Source organism: Herpailurus yagouaroundi, unplaced genomic scaffold (genome assembly GCF_014898765.1).
Source record: "Herpailurus yagouaroundi ecotype Mexico unplaced genomic scaffold, PumYag 67793, whole genome shotgun sequence".
NCBI lineage: Eukaryota > Metazoa > Chordata > Mammalia > Carnivora > Felidae > Herpailurus > Herpailurus yagouaroundi.
The window spans coordinates 24,919,490-24,930,850 of NW_024420586.1; the positions used below are offsets into that span (position 1 = coordinate 24,919,490).

At 49.2% G+C, this 11,361-nt stretch overlaps 1 protein-coding gene across 9 annotated transcripts; it reads left to right on the forward strand.

The window, feature by feature from the left end:
• The first annotated feature begins 786 nt into the window (after positions 1 to 786).
• FTSJ1 (FtsJ RNA 2'-O-methyltransferase 1) lies at positions 787 to 10,676 on the forward strand. 9 transcript variants are annotated; one of them, XM_040468681.1, is made up of 13 exons: positions 787 to 1,058; positions 2,879 to 3,036; positions 3,276 to 3,345; positions 3,450 to 3,540; positions 3,872 to 3,950; positions 5,552 to 5,604; positions 5,690 to 5,743; positions 5,833 to 5,935; positions 6,039 to 6,122; positions 6,807 to 6,910; positions 6,997 to 7,194; positions 7,404 to 7,445; positions 10,094 to 10,676. In XM_040468681.1, exons 2-12 carry the CDS (start codon positions 2,901 to 2,903, stop codon positions 7,434 to 7,436), a joined length of 1,005 nt encoding a protein of 334 aa, XP_040324615.1. In that variant the 5' UTR covers positions 787 to 1,058; positions 2,879 to 2,900; the 3' UTR covers positions 7,437 to 7,445; positions 10,094 to 10,676. The 9 variants fall into 9 exon arrangements, with proteins under 9 accessions (XP_040324615.1, XP_040324613.1, XP_040324616.1 ...); XM_040468679.1 differs by having other exon boundaries at positions 788 to 1,058; positions 2,865 to 3,036; XM_040468680.1 differs by lacking the exon at positions 787 to 1,058 and adding an exon at positions 1,097 to 1,210 and having other exon boundaries at positions 2,865 to 3,036.
• Positions 10,677 to 11,361: the final 685 nt, after the last annotated feature.

The following is an 11,361-nucleotide window of genomic DNA, read 5'->3' on the forward strand; positions in this document are numbered from 1 at the left end:
TAATGGTGCACTACCGCCATGTCTTCCGAACTCTGTGTTCCGTGACTACACTTTGGTAATTTAAAATCTGACAAGACGATACTATGGAAACCATGTAAAACTGGCAAATGTGAGAAATCAGGGCTTCCCCCCCCCCTTTCCCCCCGCCCAGAGAATCGCTTGTTAGTCATTTACCAGCACATCACTGAGAGCACTTTAGGTGCTTTGGCACATTGTAAACGCTATAATGAATGTTTCCATTATTCTATTTGCTTGTGCACTGGGTCGCATGATCTTTTTTTGTGGGTCGAAGTTCAAAACGTTTGAAAAACACAGAATTACAAAAGGACAGACGCTGTGCTAAAGTACACGCATTTAATCCTCCCAATAACTCTGTGAAGCCTATATTAGTGATCCCCATTTTACAGAGGGAGAAACTGAAGTTCTGAAAGGGTACAATTGAAGCAGCGCTATGAATTGGCTGACGTGGATTCGAATTTTGGCGCACAGCGGCTTCAGCGCTTTCGCGCACTAAATTAACGCACTTTCCTCACTCTCACGTTTGCGACCCTAGCAGTAACTTCACCTCGCGCCACGCCTAAAAGGAATGGGTGCCGTCGTGCTCGTTGCATCTTGGGAAATGTAGTCCCCAGTGAACCCGACGGTCCAAAAACACGAGGGACGGGGAGTAAAGCGATCTTAGCCTTGGAACAGGAGAAGAGTCCGTTCTTGAGCCTCGCGACATTTCGGCGTCCCGGTGCGCGATTTCAGCGGCTTGGGTCTTGCCCGTTGCATGCTGGGAACGGCAGTCCGCGAGACCGGCTACGTCGACACAAGATGACGGGGCTCACGTCGTACGTTCAGGTTGGCCCCGCGTCGCGCCGGAGCCTTCGCGTTCCGCGATGACAGGCCCCCCACGCTGTGGGGGCCCTTAGGCATGCGCGACAGGCATTCGGGTTGACTGAGAACACAAACTGAATCAGCCTTGCGACTTCTGGCCGGTCTGCGCTCTCGCCGAGGCTCGGGCTGCTCACGGACCGGTCTCCTTCGTTCCCCTTCTCCCCACTCCGAAAGCTAAGGTAGGCCCTGGGGTGAGGAGGATGGGGGTCCAGGCCGAGACGGTTGAGGCACACCTGCTCTGTCCCGCCGACGAGGGAAGGAGAGAAGTTCGCCTTCCGTGCTGCAGCCGCGTAGTCTGGGCGCCTGGTGCCGGGTGGGCTCCAGACCCAAGGTTTGTCTTTAGAAGGGAACCGCTGTGCGGGGTGGACGGCGGGCTGAGGGTAGGGGCTCAGGGGTCCAGATATCGGCGGAGCCTCCTTGAGTGGGGTCCGGTGGTCCCAATGGGGACATGGACGTTGAGGTAATGATGCGAGATCCGGAGTGTGGCCAGACGACTGTTTAACGGAGGGGGCGGGTAGGTCGCATGAGAGTAATGAAGGTCTGATGGGCGTGTTACCGGGGAATCAGTGGGGGCTAATAGGAGTGTTTTAGTCAACATGCTCACGGGGGCGGGGGTGTGTTCATTGATTAACGAAGGGATAGTAGAATGGACAACTAGAAAGAAATTGGATAATTGGAGGTAGATGGGGTGTGATCTGTGATCCCTGAGGGATTGCTGGACGTGTGGTATTAAACAGGTTCATGAAGAGCGGCAGGCGATAGTAATCAAAAGGATAATGGTGAAGCAGTGGAGGGGATAATAGAGGCCAGTGGGAGTCATGATCAAGGAACTAATGGGGTCAGTGATCAAAGAAGAGTGAATGAGAGGTTGAAGGTGGGTTGTAGTCACGGGCTTTAGGTAACCACGGCATGATAATTGTGGAATTGATGGGAACAGAGTGAGCAAAGGGAGGGTAATAGTAAGCTGCTGGGTGTGATCATCAAGTGATTATTGATTGGGCGCTTGGGTGGCTCAGTTGGTTAAGCATCTGACTCTTGGTTTTGGCTCACATGATCTCACAGTTCATGGGTTCGGGCCCCACGACAGGTTCTTCACTGACAGCGGGGAGCCTGCTTGTGAATCTCTGTCTCCCTCCCTCTCTGACCCTCCCTGGCTTGTGCGCTCGCTCGCTCTCAAAAAAAGAAATAAAAATTTAAAACTTAAAAAAGTGATTATTGAGGGGGCAAGGTGGGCATTGAGGGAGAGTGGGGAACTGAGGGATGGTCATCAGGGATTAACGTGGTAATGAAGGGATTACAGGGGACTAATGGTGTGATATATGAGGGATCAGTTGGAGGGCTGAGTTAATGGGAGCTGATAAATCATAGTCACCGAGAGCTTAACGGGGAGTTAATAGGCCATGATCCTCTATGTATTAATGGAGGTTGATAAGGATGTAGAAATAAAGGAGTTACTGGGGACCTAATCATTTCGGGATTAATGGGGAATGGTGTGGAGAGAGATTAAGGGGGTGAGGAGTACAAGGAGGTAGTATTAGGATAACGAGGGTGAAAGCAAGGGATTGACAGCAGGATGATAGGGCTGTGTGAATCTAGGGGCCATGAAGACAGCTGGGGAGATGGTCAGTGAGATGTTAATGGTGGGTGGAGAAGGGTTCAAAGTGAAAGTTGTGGGGCTAAGTGTGTGCAGCATGGGTGGCAGCAGTGGGAGGTCAACAGGGTCAGTAATGGGTCATCTAGAAGTGTTGGGTTTGGGGGATCTGTGGGGTGAGTGGGGGGATCTTTGAGGGAGCAGTAGAGCCTTAGAATTCAGTGATGGGGTCCCTTGGGCCTTGTGAGGTCAGTGGGGTCAGTGACCGGGCTCCACTTTTCCCATCTGCTGAGTGAGCTGTCATGGGGCTCATGGGGAGTTTGTGTGGTTCTCACTGCCCTGCAGAAATAGGTGGTAGCCCACTCACCCAGTTACTGATATAGGGCGGCATCAGCTTACTGTTGGCAGGTCCCTGGGCAAACAGCGTGAGATGGGACGGACATCAAAGGACAAGCGGGATGTCTACTACCGCCTGGCCAAGGAGAATGGCTGGCGTGCCCGCAGTGCCTTCAAGCTGCTACAACTTGATGAGGAATTCCAACTCTTCCAAGGTCCCCACCTGGCGGGCGAGTCACCGGGGGATGGGGTGGGCAAAGGGAATGGACAAGTGGGCCATGTCTGCAGAGCTTCCTGTGGTAGGTGGGCTGACGTGGAGAGTCTGTGGGACAGGGGACAGGTAGGAAGAGGGACAGGTGCTTGAAAGGAGTTGGGCATGGATAGAATGTGGGAGAGGGGTGAACTTTGCAGGGCTCGAGGTTGGGGAGGCGGGTGCAACTGACCACTACACCTTCCTGTGTGTGCTCAGGCGTGACACGGGCAGTTGACCTGTGTGCAGCCCCGGGCAGCTGGAGCCAGGTGCTGAGCCAGAAAATTGGGTGAGTGTGGAGTCCCAGATGGGGTGGCCGGGAGGGGAGGGTAGGCCAGGTCAGGGATGAGCCAGGAGTGAAAACCGGGTTGACATGGGCCATGCTGTCTGCAGGGGTCAGGGCTCCGGCCATGTGGTGGCTGTGGACCTTCAGGCGATGGCTCCATTACCAGGTGTGTTACAGATCCAAGGGGACATCACCCAGGTAAGAGCATGGCTGGGGGCATTGGGGTATATCTGGGGCGAGAGCCCCTCCAACCTGGGGGCTATGGAGAGTGGAAAAGAGAGAGCAAGAGAGCATAACCTGAGAGAAGCCAGAGAGAGCGTAGCAGTGGAGAAACAAGATCCGGCAGGTCGTCATCGCGGAGACAGCTGGAAATGACAGTACTAGGTCCCGAGAGAGGGAGCCCAGTCTTAGACTGGCAAAGCCTGAGGGTCTGGCTGACCCAGGGTTGCTGGCTAGGGCTGTGGGCAGGTGGGGTAAGAGGGCTGCGGACAGGGGGCCTGGGACCACTCATCCTCCCTCTCTTCCATAGCTGTCCACTGCCAAGGAGATCATCCAGCACTTTGAGGGCTGCCCCGCGGACCTAGTGGTGTGCGACGGGGCTCCCGATGGTAAACAGCAGCGGTTGGGAGGCCAGGCGGGGGCCCTGTGTGTGTCCTCCTCTGTGGCTCCCACCTCTGTTGGCTTCTTCACTATTTCAGCTACTCCCTGCCTCTCCCCTCTACTCTCAGCTGTTCCCCGCATCTAGTAACTTCTCCCTACCTCTGCTTCCTGGTCTCTGCCTCTCTCTCCACACCGTACCATTTTGGTTTTGTCTGTTATCTCCCCTTCCCTTTGCTCATCTCTCACCTGCAATTGTCTATTTCTCTTGTACTATGTGTTCATTCATTTTTTTTCAGTCAGCCATTCATTCAGTGCACATTTATTGAGCGCCCGTTGTGTGTCGGGCACTGTTCTACACATGGGAAAAATATTTGTGAATAAAATTCCACTAATCTGATCTCATAGACCTGATGTTCTAGTGGAAGCATATGGAAAAGAAACAAATGATAGCCATGTAGCATGTGAAGAGGTGAGTGGTACCATGAGGAAATCAATGAAAAGGAGGAGGAGACAGGAAGTGCCTGTTGGAATTTTAAGTAAAGTGAATGGGAAGGCCCCCCCACCCTGACTTTAACACAGAGACCTAAAGGAGGTGAGAGAGTAGGTCAAGGGCATATCTGGAGAAAGAACAATCTGGGCAAGAGGACCACCCAGTGCAAAGTCCCCAAGGACTATTGTTGGGCATGTATGAGGAATAGCGAGGATATCAGTGTGGTTGGATCCGAGTGAGGGGAGAGTGGTAGGAGGTGAGGTCAGAGAGTTGACAGAGGGCAAGATCCCGTGTGGGTCCTTGTGGGCCACAGTGAGGACTGTGGCTTTTTCACCGAGATGAGAGCTCGGAGGAAACCAGGAGAGGGTTGTGAGCAGAGGACGGCCATGCCTGACTCAGGTTGTAACAGGATCCCTTTGGCTGCTGTGAACAGTGTGAGGGTCGAGGGTGCAAGGAGGAGGCCACGGCAGTAGTCCAGGGAAGCGATGACAGTGGTATCGGTGGTGGAGACGGGAAGAGGGTTGATCCAGGAGATCTTTTGAAAGTACAGCCGACCGGACTTGCTAATATTTGAACGTGGATGTGAGGAGAGAATGGAAGGTGTATGGTACTAAGGCTTTTGGCTGGAACAGCTGGAAGGATCGGATGAGATGGGGAAGATGGTGTAAGGAGTAGAGTTTGAGCAGGCAGGTCAGGAGTCTGGTCTTGGACATGTTGAGTCTGATCTATAGTCAGGCGTTCAGGGGAGCAGTCTGGGTTGAAGGTAGAAGTGATGGTAATGGTACTCGTGTAGGAGTGCCTGGCTGGCTCAGGCAGTAGGGCGTGCGACTCTTGATCTCGGGGTTGTAAGTTCGAACCCCATGTTGGATGTGAAGATTACTTTAAAAAATAAAATCTTTGAAAACAAATTAATGATACTTATGTGTAAGGTTGTTTTGAAAATTAAAATGAGTAAGTGTTGGGAGGTCAAAATAAGCCTCCAGTTGGCAGATATTACTTTGCAAGCAGAACCTTAGCAGTGAAAGAGCCTGGGATATGCTTTTAGCATTCTGACTTCTCTGGGACAGGAAGATGGCCAGAACTGGATGGCTCCCCCTAACACTGTTCCTCTTGCTGCAGTAACTGGCCTCCACGATGTTGATGAGTATATGCAGGCCCAGCTCCTCCTAGCTGTGAGTAACCTTGGCTGCCCCTGCCTCAGTTTGGACCCCTCATGCCCGTCTCCACCTCAGCCTTAGCCATTTGTCCCACCCACAGGCTCTGAACATTGCTACACACGTCTTGAAGCCAGGGGGCTGCTTTGTAGCCAAGGTAAGTCTCAGAGAACCTGGTGAGGGGTCAAGAGAGGTCCTCGAGGGCCGCCCTCATGCCTTCTTCATCTCTGCCTCCTCCCCCTACAGATCTTCCGAGGCCGGGATGTGACCTTGATCTACAGCCAGCTGCGTGTCTTCTTCTCCAGTGTGCTGTGTGCCAAGCCCAGGAGCAGCCGCAACTCCAGCATAGGTCAGTGGGGTGGAAAGGCCGGGCAGGTGGATTCGCGTCTTGGGGACACATCCTGTGCAGGGCAGAGGCAGAAGTCTCTCCTCACTCCACCTTCCACCCACAGAGGCCTTCGCTGTCTGTCAGGGTTATGACCCCCCTGCGGGCTTCCTTCCGGACCTGACAAAGCCCCTGCTGGACCACTCATACGGTGAGAGCCAGAGCCCTGGGCCTCTCCCGGGGGAGACTTCTGCCCCCTTATGGAATTTCTATCTCAGGAGGGCCCTCAGCCCCACCCCTTGGTGGAAACTTACCCTTTGTTGAAATTCTGTCCCAAGATGATCCTTAGCCCCACCGTGTGGTAGAAATTCCACCCCTGTATGGATGTTTTGTCCTAGGAGGACCTTCATCCTGGTCCTCTAAGGGTTACTGTCAAGTCTGGTGAACATTCTGTCCTGAGTCCTGCCCCAGTGGAGATTCCTCCCACCTCAGATTCTAGCCTAGGAAGACTCGGTCATGCCTGCAGGTGGATACTGCACCCCTGCATAAGAATTTTGCCCCGAGAGAGTCTTTAGCCTGGTCCACAGTGGGAAAAGGCACAGAGTCTGCTCTTAAGCACGCTTGAGTGAGACAGAGTTCAGGCAGCGTATGGTAGAATGGCAGGTGGATATAACTGCAGTGTGAGGAAAGCAGGGGAAGGTGATATTTTAGAACAGGTGATCATGGAGGGCTTTCCTAAGGAGGTGATCTGAACCAAATGAAGTATTCCTGGTGAAGGAGTGTGAGAGTAGCTGGTAGATACATGGGGAAGACTCTGTACCCTTGCTGTAGCCCAAGTCCTAACTGGTCCCAGGCATCCCAGCCCTGTCCTGTCTTATTTCTCCCTGCTTGTCAGATCCAGACTTCAACCAATTAGATGGACCCACTCGCATCATTGTGCCATTTGTGACCTGTGGGGACCTGAGCTCCTATGATTCAGACCGCAGTTACCCACTGGACGTGAGTGCCTGACCAACAGTAGGTGGATGGGGGCTCTGTCCTAGGTTCCCAGGTCCTCACCGTCCCCCCACCATGTGTCCCTGCAGCTGGAGGATGGCTCAGAGTACAAGTACACTCCACCCACGCAGCCCCCCATCTCACCACCGTACCAGGAGGCCTGCACGTTGAAGAAGAAAGGGCGGCTGGCCAAGGAGATCCGCCCCCAGGACTGCCCCATCAGCACTGTAGACGCGATGCCCCAGCCCCTGGCTGCTCCACAGCGCCACACCCTACTGCCCTCTGAGGTCTGGAAACACGTGTCCCTGAGCCCAGTGACACCCCCCCCCCAACCAGCTTTAACTGCACCTTGTTCTACGCCCAGATCACATGGTTTCTGGGGCCAAAACACTCCTCCCTGCCTCCTAAGAGCTATAAAAATCAGTGGGTAAGACCAAGTCTACTGAATGGAAAAACTTAGGCAAATATCTGAGTCCTTTTTCTTTTTCTTGGGTAGGTGGAAGACAATGGAATGAATTGTTCGCCTTAATACATTCAGGTAAATTTGCCTTTTTATCTAAGAGTTTGAGTAAAGGGCACCTTCAAGAAAAAGCTCAGTAAAATTTCACCTTTGAAATTTTTACTTTGACTGGTAAGATTTCAGTCAGCCAGCCTTTACAAAGTACCTGATGCTGTGTGCCAGGAACTGCTTTAAGCATTTTACATATTGAGGCATTGAGTAAACATTTATTAAGCACATGCTGTTTGCTGGGCATTGTTCCAGGTTGGGAGATAAAGCAGGGAACAAAACAGGCAAAACTCCTAGCCCTCATGGATCTTCTAGATTGGGAAAGAGGTAATAAAAACAGCTTATGAGTGCAGGAGTTTCTACACATGCATACACATGGACACACCCACTATATACACACGTATATATATACATACACATTTATAGCTCACATTTCCCTGTAGCTTGAATTGTAACATTGTATATATACACAGGTGTATTATACACACACACACACACACACACACACACATACATATATGAAGGTAATATAGGATATGAAATTTTTTTAAAGTTTTTTTATTTTGAGAGAGCATGAGCAGGGGAGAGGCAGAGAGAGGGAGAGAGAGAATCCCAAGCAGGCTCCACACTGTCAGCACAGAGCCCGACACGGGGTTTGAATGAGTCAGATGCTTATCCAACTGAGCCACCCAGGCACCCCTGAATATGTTTTTAAATAAAGTAGGGTAAAGAGAATCAGGAATTCTAGGAGTGCCAGTTTGCAGCTTTTAAAAGGGTTGCCACGGAAGGGCTCGCTGAGATAATGTCTGAGCAAAGACCTGAAGGAAGATGAGGCAGGGGATCCGTGTGTTTATCTAGGGGAAGAGCATTCCACGGAGAGGAAATAGCACATCCAAAGACCCTGAGGTGGAACCATGCCTGGTGTGTGAGGCAGCAGTGAGGGGCCAGTTTGCCTGTAGCAGAGTGGGCTAAACCTGTCTGTGCTGGAGGACTTCTTATCCTCGGGAAGTCATGTTAGAGGAAGTCCCTTTCTGACACTGGCATAGCAGGTTTTTAGACCAAGTCTTCTGTTAAAAAAAAGAAATGAGAGGTGCCTGGGTGGCTCAGTCACTTAAGCGTCCAACTCTTGATTTCAGCTCTGGTCATGATCTCATGGTGCATGAGCTCGAGCCCCACCTCAGGCTCCGCACTAACAGGCTCTAATTTAATGACACAGAGCCTGCTTGGGATTCATTCATTCTCTCTCTCTCTCTCTCTCTCTCCTCTCTCTCTCTCTCTCTCTCTCTCTCTCTCTCTCTCTCTCAAAAATAAATGAAATTTAGAATCCTTTTTTAAAAAAAGAAGCAAAAAGGATACCTTTTTAAAAATGAAACAGTGATGGAGCACCTGGGTGGCTCAGTCGGTTGAGCGTCCGACTTCAGCTCAGGTCATGATCTCATGGTCTGTGAGTTCGAGCCCCGCGTCGGGCTCTGTGCTGACAGCTCAGAGCCTGGAGCCTGCTTCGGATTCTGTGTCTCCCTCTCTCTCTGACCCTCCCCCGTTCATGCTCTGTCTCTCTCTGTCTCAAAAATAAATAATAAAACATTAAAAAAAATTTTTTTAAATGAAACAGTGAATCACAGTGGGAAAACATTATTTACCATCCCTATATATAATATCCTCTATATTAAAAAGCTCCTATAGGGGCACCTGGGTGGCTCGGTGGCTTAAGTGTCTGACTTCAGCTTAGGTCATGATCTCACAGTTCACAAGTATAAGCCCCACAAGGGGCTCTGTGCTGACAGCTCAGAGCCTGGAGCCTTCTTCGGATTCTGTGTCTCCCTCTCTCTCTGCCCCTCCCCTGCTCACTCTCATAAAATTTCTGTCTCTCTTTCTCTCTCTCTCAAAAATAAAATATTTAAAAAAATTTTTTTGAAGAAAATAGAATAGCTAACAAGCACATCAAAAGCTGTCTCTCAGGGAAATGCAAGCTAAAACTAAGATGATTGGCAATACTAAGTGTCCGGAAGAACATGCAACAATGGAAACCCTCATATATACCAGTGGCAGCATAAAATGGTATGGCCACCATGGGAAATCGTTAGCCATTGTCTAAAGCTACATGTGTGCTAGTTCCACTCCTGAGAAATAAGTACTGGAATTCCTACCGGGCACTATTTATACCCCCAGACTAGATAGAGCCCAAACATCCATTGACTATAGAATGGGTCATTAAATCACAGTATATTCAGGAGCCCCTGGGTGGCTCAGTCAGTTAAGCAGCTGACTTCAGCTCGGGTCATGATCTTGCGGTTCGTGAGTTGGAGCCCCACATCAGGCTCTGTGCTGACAGCTTGGAGACTGGAGCCTGCTTCGGATTCTGGGTCTCCCTCTCTGCCCCTCCCCCACTTGCACTCTGTCTCTCTCTTTCAAAAATAAATAAACATTAAAAAAATAAATCATGGTATATTCACAGCAGAGAAGTACACAGCAATGAAAATGAACATTCTACAGGTATAAAAAAATAACACCATGTCACTCATTAAACTGAACGTATATAAAACATTTGTGTATTTGTTAAGGTTCACAATAGAAATGGGGGGAAAGTCACAAAACTGTTAGTACCTGCACGAATGATCATTACAGTAGAAGAAAGTGGGAAATGTACTTGTTAAAACTTTCTTTCTCCTTGGTTTTAGTTAGCTGGCAATCTGATATAACTCGGAAGCTGTTTGCTGTCAGGAAAATGAGAACTGGCATTGATGAACTTGTTTTCAAAAATCTCATCATCGGGTCCTGAGCATCCGAGTGGGAACCTGCAACAACCACCGTGAACACAGCAAGGAAAGAAACATCACAGAACGCCTGTCTATGCTGCAGAGGGGATTCTTGAGCCAGGTCTTGCCTCCTCTCTCAGTCTTTCCAGGGGCATCCTGGTTATGTCCAGAATTCACCCCCAAAACAGGGATTCTTAACCCGGATAGAAATCAGGGGTAGCTGTGAACATAACGGAGGAAAATATTACATCTTTATTTTCACTAATACTGAACTGAAATTTCACTAATATAACTGAAATGTAGCTTTACCCCCAAATACAAATGCTGGCAACAATTCACAATACTAAAAGCAGTGCCTGTACCTTCCCACCAATACAAATCAGTTCCTTTTTAATGTTGAGGTTTTTGCAGGCATCTTGAAATCCTGTTCACGTTTATCACTACTTTGAATTATAGAAGATCTTATAATTTGGTGTTCTAATAAAAAAGTCAATATATTACTGTATCCCAGTATTGTTTCATTTGAATATATATAGTAATATTTTTCCCATTGAGGTATAATTGACAACATTATATAAATTTAAAGTATACAGCTGAATTGGATACATACCTAACAGTAAGTTAACATGCATCACCTCATGGTTACAAATTATTTTCTTGTGATAGGAGCTTTTAAGATCTACTCTCTTAGAACTTTTCACATATACAATATTGATAATTCTAGTCACTATGCAGTACATTATATCCCTGAACTTATATGTATAACTCCAAGTTTGTACCTTTTTTGACTACCTTCACCCATTTTGCCCCCTGTCCCTGGTGACCACTGATTTGTTGTATGTTTCCTTGAGTTTGGTTTTTTTAGATTCCACATGTGAGTGAGATCTTCACTTCCCAGTATTTGTCTTTCTCTGACTTACTTCACTTAGCACAATGCCCTCCAGGTCCATCTGTGTTGTCACAAATGGCAGGATTTCTTTCCTTTTTATGGCTAGATAATATTCCATTGTATATATAAATACATACACCACACTTTCTTTATCCATTCATCTGTCCACAGACACCTAGGTTGTTTCCATAATTTGGTTATAAGATCCCCTATTAAAGATGTCAGAAAGGGGGCACCTGGGTGGCTCAGTTGTTTAAGCATCCGATTTTGGCTGAGGTCATGATTTCACAGTTCATGGATT